This window comes from Castanea sativa, chromosome 4, assembly GCF_040712315.1.
Source record: "Castanea sativa cultivar Marrone di Chiusa Pesio chromosome 4, ASM4071231v1".
NCBI lineage: Eukaryota > Viridiplantae > Streptophyta > Magnoliopsida > Fagales > Fagaceae > Castanea > Castanea sativa.
This window is the reverse complement of record NC_134016.1, coordinates 40,473,707-40,487,184: the sequence shown is the minus strand read 5'-3', so window position 1 is coordinate 40,487,184 and position 13,478 is coordinate 40,473,707. Positions and strand designations below refer to the sequence as shown.

Sequence of the window (13,478 nt, the reverse complement as noted above, 5' to 3'; positions counted from 1 at the left end):
TAACGGGCGGTTGGGGGAACAAGACATTGCTCAGACTTGACAGAATAGTAGCAAATTCCGATTGGTCGGAGCTTTACCCGAAAGCCAAAGTTCAACATAGGTCCATGTCTAGCTCTGATCACTGTCTACTTACTTTATTTCTGAAAAATGAGCATCCAAGAAAACCAGTAAAGAAGCGCTTTCAATTTGAGGCTATGTGGGTAAAGGAGGAAGGCTGTAAGGAGGTAGTTGAAGAGGCTTGGGACTCGTACCACGGGGAGTCGGGTTATAGCATCATGGACAGGTTGAGGAGATGCCAAATGAGCCTCCAAGGCTGGAATTGGAGAGTCTTTGGAAACATGAATAAAGCGTTGAAGCAAAAATAGGATAGATTGCAACAACTTGAGGGCCTAAATTGTCTGCATGAGAAGGCAGAGGAGATTCTAGAGCTGAGAAAAGAAATTAATGAAATGCTGACTAGAGAGGAAACTATGTGGAGCCAAAGGTCTAGAGCTTCATGGATTAAATGGGGAGATCGCAATACCAAATTTTTCCATGCCACAACGAGCCAGAGACGTCGGCGAAATAGAATAACAAGAATACAGAGCATAGAGGGAACTTGGCTAGAAAATCAGGACGACGTCGAAAAAACCATCTTTGAATATTTTGAGACAAGCTTCAGGTCAGACCACCCATCTAATTTCAATACAAGTCTGAGTGCTGTCAACCAAAGGGTTACCCAGGAGATGAACGAGAAACTGCTGGAGGATTTCAAGGCAGAGGAAGTCAGGCGAGCCCTCAACCAAATGCATCCCACAAAAGATCCCGGGCCAGACGGTATGTACCCTATATTTTTCCAACAATATTGGGAAACTGTAGGCCCTAATGTGACTAAATGTGTCTTAGATTCTCTTAATTTTGGTATTATGCCCTGTGGTATGAATGAAACATATATTTGCCTCATTCCCAAGGTGAAATCCCCCCAAAAAGTGTTAGAGTACCGTCCTATCAGTTTGTGTAATGCTATTTATAAGCTGATATCGAAAGTACTTGCAAATAGGCTAAAAAATATCCTCAGTGAAATCATTGATGAGTCCCAAAGTGCCTTTGTTTCGGGTAGGCTTATTTTGGACAATGTCTTGGTGGCGTTTGAAACGATGCATAGTATAGATCAAAGGAGGAAAGGGAAGGAAGCTTTTATGGCGGTTAAGCTCGATATGAGCAAAGCCTATGATAGGGTAGAATGGGTGTTTTTGGAGGCCATGATGCGGAGGATGGGTTTTAATGAAAGCTGGATTTCTCTCATGTTGATGTGTGTGCGTACGGTGGAGTATTCGGTGCTAATAAATGGGGAGGTGAAAGGGAAAATCATCCCGACCAGAAGGCTGCGACAGGGGGACCTTATCTCCCCTTATCTCTTTTTGTTATGTGCCGAGGGTTTATCGGCTATGCTAAAAAAGGAGGAGAAAGATGGTAACTTGAAGGGGATGGCTGTAAGTAGGAATGCCCCGCGAATCTCCCACCTTTTGTTTGCAGATGATAGCATTGTGTTCTGTAGAGCTTCCATGGAAGAGTGTGATAGGGTTATTAAGGTTTTGGAGGACTACGAGATGGAATCAGGGCAGAAGCTCAACAAAGGGAAAACCTCTCTCTTTTTTAGTAAAAACACACCTAAGGAAACTCAGGTATATGTGCAGCAAAAATTTGGGGCCCAAATCATCCACCACTATGAGAAATATCTAGGCTTACCTCCTTTAATTGGGAAGCGGAAGAGAAAAGACTTCAACCGAATAAAAGACCAAGTTGGAAGGCATATAGCTAGTTGGAAGGGCAAATTGTTGTCAAATGCTGGTCGGGAGATTCTCATTAAGGCCGTGGCTCAAGCTACTCCAATGTACACTATGAGTTGCTTCAAGCTCCCAGACTCAATTTGCAAGGAGTTAAATTCCATGATAAGCAGTTTTGGTGGGGGCAAAAGGATAAGGAGAGGAAAATGCCTTGGTTGTCACGGAAAAAGATGTGCACAACAAAGGAAAAATGTGGGATGGGTTTTCGAGATTTGAAAGCCTTCAACTTAGCTCTCCTCGCTAAGCAAGGTTGGAGAATCTTGAAAAATCAAAACTCCTTGATCCATAGAATTTTTAAAGCAAAATACTTTGTGAAGAATAGCTTCTTCGAAGCAAAGTTGGGTAGTCAGCCTTCCTATGCTTGGAGAAACATCATGGCAGCAAGAAGTATTGCCGAAAGGGGTTCCAGATGGGCCATTGGTAATGGGGAGCAAAAAGTATTTGGGAAGACCGCTGGCTTCCAACACCGGAGGCTTTTAAAGTTGTAAGCCCAAAACCCCTTTTGACCGATTCTAAAGTGGTGGCTAAGCTTATAGATAAGGATATGAGAACCTGGGATGTTGCAAAAATAAGGAGAATGTTCCTTCCCCACGAAGCCAATGTTATTCTGGGCATCCCTTTAAGCCCTCGGCTGCCGAGTGATTCTCTTATTTGGGCTTGGACGCCGAGGGGTAATTTTACAGTCAATAGTGCATATAAGGTGGCCCAAACTTTACGGAGAGAAGCGCACCCCAAGTTGGAAGGGGGGGAATGTTCAGACACAACTGGTATGAGAGTTTTATGGAAACAAATTTGGAAATTGAATTGTCCAAACAAGATATGAATGTTTATGTGGAGAGCATGCTCGAACATTCTCCCAACCAAGTACCAACTTCGGGCTAGGGGGATTGGGAGGAATGAGGAATGCAACCTGTGTGGTGGCTGTGAAACATCTGGGTATATCCTGTGGGATGCAAAGTGGCAGAGGAGGTATGGAGTAATACAAGACTGAAGCTACCTAGCATGGAGAGCATACCAAAGGACTTTGTGGATATAATGTGGGACATATTGAAGAGGCGGTTTGGGATTGACTGGGAGTTGTTTGCAGCAACGGCATGGGGCATTTGGAATAACAGAAACCTAGTTTGTCATGGGGGGAAGAGCAAAAGCTCGGAACTGATTGTCAAAGAGGTGGCTGCCTACCTGAGGGAAGTCAAACAATCCAACGAAGTCCAGTTGAGACCTGCACCTCCAAGCAGTCAGGTTTGGACTCCTCCAAAAAGAGGTTTCTACAAGATAAACGTTGATAGGGCGGTGTTTAAGGAGTTGGGGTGCTGTGGTGTAGGTGTTGTCATAAGAAATGAAGCAGGACAGTTAATGGGCGCTATGAGCAAAAAATTAGAAGTTCCCCTGAAAGCCCTGGAAGTGGAGGCCAAAGCTGTTGAGGAAGGATTCATCTTAGCTAGGGAGTTAAGTTTAAATAATGTAATCTTGGAAAGTGAGCCCAAGTTGTTGTTAATTCCCTGACTGGAAGAAGTACCGCGCCAAGCTCCATTCTAAAGGTGATTGAGGGAGCAAAGATGGGCCTCTGTGGTTTTGATTCATGGGAAGTCAAGCACATCTGCAGAAAAAAGAATTCTACAGCACACCTCATGGAAAAAAAATGCCAAATTTGTATATGATTTTATTGTCTGGGTGGAAGACACCCCACCTGCTATTGAGCAACGAATTCTTGTTGATGTAGCCTTCTTGAATGACTTTACAGATTAATGAAAAGGAAGATTTTGGTTATCAAAAATAAAATACAACAAGTCATTGCCATTTTCATTTCTCTTCCTCTCCCGTTAGTTTATTGATTTAACCATAAGAATTTTCCCGTCCAACCCTTAATTGGTTCAAGCAGAATTGTGATCTCTCTTTCTTAGCAGGGCTACTCGATCGATTGCAAGGATTCATCATTATTCAGTTTTTTTTTGCAATTCCGCTATTCATTTTAAATTTGACTATTTATACAACATCATTTTGGATTATTTTGTTTTTTTGCTATGTAATTATGAAAGATAAAATCTAGGGTATAAGAGCATTCACAGCAAAGCATCTAAAATATTTAGGTTTTAGTAACTCAAAACACTACTTTCTCTATTTTAACAATCCACTTTATAATACACTCTACAACAAAGGTTATATATTAACATTCAACATATTAAAATAATATAAACAACACAATAGAATAATATATCTAACACAATAACCAACAACCACAACTGTCAATACATTAAATTTTTTTTTAAAACATTCTACATTAAAATATTATTTTTTGTTTTAAGTTTTGAGCTACAGCAGCCATGATTGTTAAAATCTCGATCTAAATCCTACGATTTTACGATTTCACCTGCTCAAAACGATTCGGATCTTTCAAGGATCTTTGCGATTATTTAGAATCGGTAAGATCATACGATTTTGACGATCCCAAACGACCTTGGTTTTTTGTAATCTTTTTTAACTTGATAGAGGGCTCAGTTGGACCTAAATGAAAAATAAAATCTCAATAGATCAAGTTTTTCTACTCTAATGAGACAGAGTGTTGGTTGGACCCAAATAAAAAAAATATCTCAATACTATCACATTTTGAGGTTTTTGGTCTCTTTAAATGATGCTTACAAGTGGATGTAGTGATATATGGTAATTATATCAATGAATGTATAATTTATGTGATTATTTAACATACCAATGTGTATTTTTTTCTCAAATAATGTAAGATCTTACGATCTACCATTCGATTCTACAATCTACGATCTCACCTACTTCCCACAATCCTACGTAGGATCCCGATTTTGATAACATTGACAGCAGCCCATAGTAGCTCAAAGTTAAATTTTTTAACTTTAGCTGCAGTCACAGTTTTGAAGATCAAAGCAACTGCATTAGTTGATCCAAAGTTGTGCAAAATAGAAAAATGTACTTATTTTACACATTTTGAGAAAAAAACACTCACATTAGTGGTTGTAAAATTGTGTATTTATGCACAATTGCTAGAGTAACCTTGCATATATGAACGTTTACCGTAACACTTGCATTTATTATTTTATTAGTTTTTTCTCTCTCTTATCTCTGGTGCTCTCCTTTTTCTCATCTCTAATTCCTCCCCTCCTCCTCAACCACAGCCGTCCGATCAACATCAAACTCACACCTTGTTCCTCAACCACTTCCTCTCTTCAATCGAGGCCGGCAACTTTCTCCGCACTCTATCCTCCGACGCCGCCAAACTCGTCCTTCAACAACTCACTGATGATGAGTCCTCCTCCACTGACTGAGTTGCTCCACTGCGTCGAGTCCTTCCTTGTTTCAAAATTTGAAGACGACAAGGATAAGGCTTATAAAGCGTTGCTCGTGATTAGTATCGATGTTGCCACGTTCCTCGCCTACACTTAGTGCAACATGACTGGGTGAGTCACTGAAAAAATTGCAACTTTTTGAAATTTGAATGACAAAAGATCAAACTTTGAGTCTGTCTAATTGTCTCATTATCAGTGAGAGAGAGGCGGTGAGGGAGAGATGGGTTTCGGATTGGGTCTGTGAGAAAGAGGCGGTAAGGGAAAGAACAATAAAAAATTATAAAAGAATAAATATTTTATTGAATAAATGTATAGAATAGATAAACTGACGTGGATAATTTGTAAAAATGAGTGTGTAAAATAGAAAGAAAGTTTACATCACTGGGATGCTCTAAGAGGTTACAACTTACAAAGGAATGCCGGTGCCAATCACTCTCTAAGGATTCGAATCATATAAGCAATTCAGCACCACCAATACAATGTTTCACACTGCCCATCTCTTTGTTGCTCAAAAATCATGAAATCAACAAAATATTATTAAGATTTGGAATAAAATCTGCCTAGATATATATAATGATCTTTACTAACTATATAATAGAGACTATACCAAAGTCACCAACTGTTTATGAATAGAAGGTTTAGTCACTTCAGAATCGATGTGAAAAATGAAAGAACAAACAGCAAAATCGGTTCCCCACACCCACCCATGGCCATGAAAATTGTATGTAATATCTCTTTATCTCTGACTCTATACTGTCAAATATATGCAAAAATCCACTTGGATCTGGAACTAAGAGAGATCTCAGATTATGTTTCCTCCAAAAAGCCAAGCAATATGATTTCACAGACAGAGAAAAAAAGTAAATGAAAATACAGATCCAATCCAATCCCCACAAGATCACGGCGTCAAATCCAAAGCATATCTAATCTAATTTTAGTTAGCCAGCTAATTGGACAATAGTGAGTGGTATTTATTAAATGTAGCATTTAATATAATCTCAACCTTCATGCACATACAAACATATTGGAAATAAGTGGGTTTCAGATAGTGTGAGGGATAAACTTATTAACGTTTTTGTTTAATAATAAAAAATTATAATTAAAAATGTCAACTTTCTCCAAATATATATAATTAAAAATGTCAACTTTCTCCAGATATATATAATATATATAGTTCGTTTGATATATTTTTTTAATTTTTAAATAATATTACATATATTTTTATTCAACTTTTTACATATATATATATATATTTATATATATTTTTAAAATAAACACATATTTATATGAGATAATATACCGCTACAAAGTACAATTTCAAGGGAAAAAAATAAATAAATAAAGTAAAAAGTATTCACTTTTTTGGGTATTGGGTCCACACCTGGCAGCAGATCAGGTAAGATTATGTGATCGTACTATAATATATATTTTGGGAGGTGGGCCTTTTTTAAGGCTTTAATTACTCAGCCGGCTAAGGGCGGCTTTCTTATTTTGACGCCGCCGTTTCGAGTCCTTCTCGGTTTTAGTTAACACCGAGTTGCCATGGGTAGATTAATTTCATTTATAAATATTTAATATGGTCTTGGCCTTTGGTCAATACTATAATTCTTCCCAACCAAAAGTTTTCAATTCATCAACTAAAGTTGTTAATAAAAAAATTAAAAAGGTTACTGAATGCATGAATTATTTTAGAAATTTTTTTTAATAAGAAAAGGAAAAATAATAATTTTTTAACAAATTTTAATATTTTTCATAAGAATATTGTCAAAATTTTCTTATAATATATATATATATATATTTTATACAAGATATAATTCAACTCTAATCTAATCTAAATGTATATGTGTTTGAAACTTCCTTTTAGAGACTTGAGATCTGGCCCTTACCCCCCACACCCCACACCCCATAAGCACTTATACTTATGGAGTAACTATCGCACCAAGGGTGTGCGGTGGTTATAATAACTTATTAATAATATTGTTTAACGATGTTCATTAATAGGACTCATAAGAAAAGGCCTGGATAACAAGTGCTCTTAGAGCATTTATTAATAGGCCATCTTAGGAAAGAAAAACATCAGTTTCATCAAAAATATATAAAGTTGTCAAAAAACCAGTTATTTTTTTCTTTTCTTATGCAAAGTTTTAAAAAATAATCATTGAACCAATGCTCTTAGAACATTTATTAATTTTTTCCATAAAAAAAAAATATCAAACCCACTTTGTAACTCAACAATTATTTTTTTAAATGAGAAATTTACTATTCAAATAATTCTAATTAGCTTTGTCATGATGGGTTCCAGTTAGCTCAATTGGTAAAATCTTTGATGGTTGTATAAGAGATATGGGGTTCAATCTCCGTCTACACCAAAAACTGATTGGTGTCTTGGTCTGATGATAAAGAGCCATTATCAGGAGTGAACGCCACAGGTTGAAACTCTTTCTCAAAAAAATTAGCTTTGTCACGTAGGTGTTTATAAAATGATTTAGAAAAGAAATTTCTAAGAATCAACGCGTTGGGTTCCAATCATAATCAGAAGTTAGATGTTAATCAATCAAATCTAAAAAAAATGGTACCAACTTGTTTGGATTTACTCCCCAATTCAATAGGTGCATGCCATGCATTAGTTATGTGCCACTTTCAATTGGGTTTCTTTATTTATACAGAACTACCAATGAGTTTTTTGGCACTTATTTGTTAGCCACTTACCTTTTCCTCTATAATACATTTTTGTGCGGTTAATAATTACATATATCCACAATTTCTTTAAAATAAATTAAACATTAAGTGCCCTAAGCTGAGGTGTACAAGAAGTACAAGATCTGCTTACAAAATCTTATAATAAAGATATAGATCATGATAGGTGATCTATTAATAGTGGTAATTAAATCGTTTCTTACCTATCAAAAATAAAGTAGTTGTAGGCTTCCAATCCATCCATGTCATGAAAAACTATAATCAAGTGCCAAGAAGTATAATGCAAGAAAATAAATTCAATGCAGTTGTATCCCACTTTTGATTTTGGTTCAACAAGATTTTCCCGTATCTTGTGAATCTACAAATCTAGAAAATAGTGACGTTTAATTTTGTATCAAGGAATGCCTACAAGGACATTATTTTTATTTTAAAAACTTTAGCTTTCTACTTCACTAAAGGCCCTGAAAACTTTTGGAATCAAAGGATGGTCCATGCAAAAAACAAAAAAAAGTTAATTTAATAAACATTTGACAATATAGAATCCGTAGTGGTCCAGATCCAAACAAGATCTTGCGTAAATCACCGAACTTTCCATCTAACACTTATATAGGTTTTACCTTTTAGGAAAGAGAAAATTTTAGTGATAAAGCTGTAACTTATCACAATATTTTTTTACCTTGGAATTTGTCACTATAGTAATACCGATTTGGTTGGTATAGAAATAGTTTTTTTTTTTACTGAAAATATGCTAAAGTATACTTGTATTTTTAAAAAGTGAAAAAAATTATATTATAAAAAAAATGAGATTTTAATAAATTGTATATAAAAGTTAAAAATTGAACTTATAAGCTTAAGCCAAATAAATACACTTTAGTAAAAATTTAGAAGAAAAAGAGTGTTAAAATTCTTCCTTTTTTGTTTTTCCCCCAAATAACATTTTACCCCTAAAATCATTTTGTTTTATTATTCTCACTAACCAGTAAACATTGATCGAAGTTATTTTGGATGAGACTATGATTTGAAAAATGTTATAACGCACTAGATTCATCACACGCGTTTTGCGCGTGTAGTAAGACTTAAAAAAAAAAGGTTTAGTGAAATAATGTTTAAAAGTGAGAAATAGATAATGTTCTAATTTTTAAGATTTTGATAAAAGTTTGAAAGCCTAAAGTTAGAAATTCTTTTAAAAATAATAAATTACTCTTTTAACCAGTTTTTATTTTTAAATTTTTTAAAATTATTTAACTAAAAAATAGGGGTATTTTAGAAGGTTTAAGAATTTAAGGGTCTGTTTGGATACCATTTATTTTGCTGAAACTGAAATCTTATTACTGAAAATACTGTAGATAAAAGTAAAAATTAGCTAAAATAATACAGTAAAGCCTATGAATAGTAACAAAAATTAGCTGAATAGTGACATAACTTTTATTTTTTATTGGTATCTAAACGGAGGCTAAGTAAAAATATTTTAGTATACAAAAGGTTGAAAACCAAATAGAGAATCATTTTATTAATAATATAAATAAATAACCATAATGAATATATGCGTGTTTAGATAAGTTTTTTTGAAATTTTATTTATTAATTATTTGTTGAAAGTTCATAAAAGAATAATTGCACCTAAAAAAGATGAAACGTTAAAAAATATTAATAAATTAAAAACACAAAAAACCTAATTCAAATTCACATGGTATTTTTCACCTTCCCCTAAACATTATTGTATACAAAATTTTTTTATGAAAAATCACATCATATACTTTGTCGTTTTCTTTTCCATAACATAGCATGCTTTTGTGTGTTTTATTTATTTTTCCCTCCGACATAAAAAGTTCAGACAAAATGTTCTGTAGTTTTACACTACTACTGTACCCAAGTCAAATTCCTCACTCTCAAAACTGAGTGTGAACCAGTGACAAAAAAAGAAAAAGAAAAAAAGTAACCCACAAAAACAAAATAATACGTTATACGTTTTGTCTACTCTGACAAAGACTATTTACTACATGAAAAATTAAAAATCTTTTGAAATTTCGTTGATAGGACAAGAGGACAAATGAGTCGGAGGATAATCTCCATAATCCTCTCTGCTAGATTTGCTAACAGAAAAAGAGAGAAAGAAAATCTTTTATTTTTGGATCCTCAGAATCTTAAGCTTTAACTTTTTTTTTTTTTTTGTGTGATTAATTTAAAGCAAAAGCTACACCTACACACACACACACACACACACTCTCTTTCCTATAAACTGTGCTATAAAGTCCTCCACAAACTCTCACATTTCTCGCTCTGTGAGTTTCAACTATTTTATCACTTATTTTACGTAGAACTAAGAAAGCTGAGAGTTACCCATTTCAGCTTAGAGCCTGAGAAACAGTTGTGAGGTGAATTTTCCGGCGAATGGCGACAGCCGGCGAGGTTTTCAGGCGGAGCTTGACGGAGACTGTTGGCCAGGTTTGTGATGATTCATCATCATCATCAGAGTTGCATGTTCTTGCTGTTGATGACAGCCTTGTGGACCGGAAAGTCATTGAAAGGTTGCTAAAAATCTCGTCTTGTAAAGGTATACATAGGCTGTGAATGATTCTGTAGATGCTGTTTTTGGTTTGAAAAAATGGAAAAAAGATTTGGGTTTTGATTGGTTTTTGAAGCCTGGTTTTTGATGATCATGTAAATGCTTATATATGCAGTCACTGCTGTAGAGAGTGGAACAAGGGCTTTGCAGTATCTGGGTTTGGATGGAGAGAGAGCATCGGTTGGTTTCAATGTAAGAAATAAGCTTGGACTACTCTGTTCGTATGTGTGTAGATGTTTTTTTAAACTATGTTTGGTTGCAAAGAAAGTGTGGGAAAGGAGAAGAAAAGAAAGAAAAGTGCTTGGACCCTTTTCTTTTCTTGGATTTTCTCAGAAACTCAACCAAACGTTCAAGTTCTCTTCTTTATATTAGTAATTGTGATAACCACTGCTGAAGGAATTTTTATGGCTATGGTTGCAGGGTTTGAAAGTTAATCTCATAATGACCGATTATTCAATGCCAGGGATGACCGGATATGAATTGCTTAAGAAGATCAAGGTTTGTATTTTCTTTTCGTCTTCTTCTTCTTGTTTTAATTTTTTGGTTTAATGGTAAAAAGCATATCACAGAAACCTTATACTTTTGAAGGATTCAGACACCAAAATGTTATTTTAGTGTTGCTTGTTGATATTAACGTTGTTTTGCTTTTGGGCTACTTTTCAAGCAGGAATCATCAGTTTTGAGAGAGATACCGGTGGTGGTCATGTCATCCGAGAATATCTTGACTCGTATTGATAGGTAATTTCTTTATTCAATCTTTTGTGTTTGCATCAGTATTTGGTTGGAGGGAACATCATTCATTTGCAAGTGTCAACCTAGGTTCATAATTGATGTGATTTTATTAGCAAATGCGCATGGTAATTCTGGATTATGTCTTTTTTATTAATGAACAGCAAACATGGTGAAATTCTCTGTTTGTTAATGATTGATAGAAATCGTAATCTGTCGGATCTGATTATTATAATAATAACTATATGTGGACATACTCAATTGGGTTGTTTGTGTGTATGGCATACTTGATATGGGAATTATGATCTGAATCTGATCTGATCCTAAACAGAAATAGGGTGGATTTTGTGAATCCAATGTGCGAATTTTTATTTCATTTGGTAACAATTATGCCTTCAGCATGTGATATGATTCATATATGATGTCTGAATTAAGCAGAGTATGAACATAACATGTTCTGATGTGGATTTGTAGCGTTAGGCTACTTTCATTGAAATAATGGTAGTATATGATTGTCCATCACCTCACATGCTACAGATCATGGCCCACAAGATGATTTTGTAATATCGCTTGGTAGATCTTATAAGAGGGATCTCTTGGATATTAGCACATCTTCTCATGATTTTTCTGCAAATACAGGACTGACACAAAATTGAGGAAGATTAGGATGTGAAATTATGGTCTCTAGTTGATGAACTAATCAAAATTTTCAATGTTTTATCACTCGGGCCTAGAATAAATTACATAAATTTGGATGATGTTGCAATTGCAATTGCAATTGAGGTCACTCCTTTATTGTCTTAATGAACTTGATGAAAGATTATTAGGATTTATATTTACTAGTTTATTGTGTAAATTTTATTCGACTTCTTAACTCTGTTTGATGTTCCTGTGGTTTTCTTAAATTTGGTTTTGCTTTGCAATGGAAACCTATTGACAGCTTATTTTATTACTGATTAACAGGTGTTTGGAGGAAGGGGCAGAGGAGTTTCTACTGAAGCCTGTAAAATTGGATGATGTGAAGCGCTTGAAAGATTTCATAATGAAAGGGGATGGAAAGGATGGTGGAGAAACAAGAATTCTCAAGAGAAAACGACTAGATGATTACGCTTCCTTATCATCACCATCACCATCTGTTGCTTGTGATCCATCATCGCCTCTAATGCCATCATCATCACCATCTGCACGTTCATCAAAGAGGGCCAAACTGCGTAACAAAGACTGATTTACTATTTTTTGCATTTGACTGGCAATATTTTTTTGTTGGCACCCCCGTCCTTGGTGTTTTTGTTTGGCTGGAGATGATTTCGATCTTATATTTGAGATTTTACACTGGCCTGCATAACTGCTGACGTGAGCATGTAACTAGAACCCGAAAATAGAGATAAAACGAGATAGAAGAATCACAAATACTAGGAAATATATTCTTTTTGTTTCTCATCCGCTTTGTTGGTGTATAGTTGAATTTCCTTATAACGAGATAGAAGAATCACAAATTAATTCAAGGGGTTATTTTGTGCATCAGTTTTTTAATGCATCTCTTGGTTTAATGTTACTTTCCCATTATGTGATTTCTTCTGCAAAGGTTACTACAAATGTATTTTTGATAGCTGTTCATCTTTATCTACATGATGTCTAAAGAGAAATTTCAGGCCCAATAATTCATCGGTATTGAGCATAATCAATAAGATTGGGCATCACTAGTTGCCTATACTGAGGTGTTCTGCTGGTTAACTCCCTGCCCAAGTTCAACTCTCGTATGAGCTTGAACTGTTAAACATAACCTTCACACTATAGCATATACTCTTCTGGTTGAATTGATATTATGGTGTCAGAAATCTCTGTTAAAAGAAAAAACATGGGGTCATAAATGTAGACTAGTCTGTACATGTGACTTTGTGAGCTGTGATGGTGTACTCGATCTAGAATTGGTGTGAAATTTGAAGTTATGCACTGCAGTTGAATATGTCGACTAGTAATGTGCACATAAAGATGCAATAGCTGATTAGATCTTACACTGTCCCATTCATCGAGCTGGTGTTGCCAAGCCCAATATGACATTATGACATATCAAATTTCTTTATGCGATTCCACTTTCTTTTCATTGGAGACTAATTAGCACCTTCTAAATGCTCTGGCATATGGACCATGAAGTTGCTCACAATGTAAGGATTACAGCATGTGTGCTTCAAATCAACTAGTGCATTCGGGTTAGGTAAAGATTGTATATGAGTCGAAATTCTAACCCAAATCCAAGTTGTCTAGGTTCCACTCTATTCCAACCTGTCATTTTATATGAAAACACTGTTATTAGTGTTGGGGGAGATAACATCTTGTGAAAACTTCA

The 13,478-nt window shown here is 35.2% G+C and overlaps 1 protein-coding gene across 1 annotated transcript; it reads left to right on the top strand.

Annotated features, from left to right (window-relative positions):
* Positions 1-10,101: 10,101 nt before the first annotated feature.
* On the top strand, positions 10,102-12,655 carry LOC142630798 (two-component response regulator ARR5-like). The gene is made up of 5 exons (XM_075804850.1): positions 10,102-10,390; positions 10,518-10,594; positions 10,823-10,900; positions 11,070-11,140; positions 12,095-12,655. Exons 1-5 carry the CDS (start codon positions 10,228-10,230, stop codon positions 12,354-12,356), a joined length of 651 nt encoding a protein of 216 aa, XP_075660965.1. The 5' UTR covers positions 10,102-10,227; the 3' UTR covers positions 12,357-12,655.
* Positions 12,656-13,478: the final 823 nt, after the last annotated feature.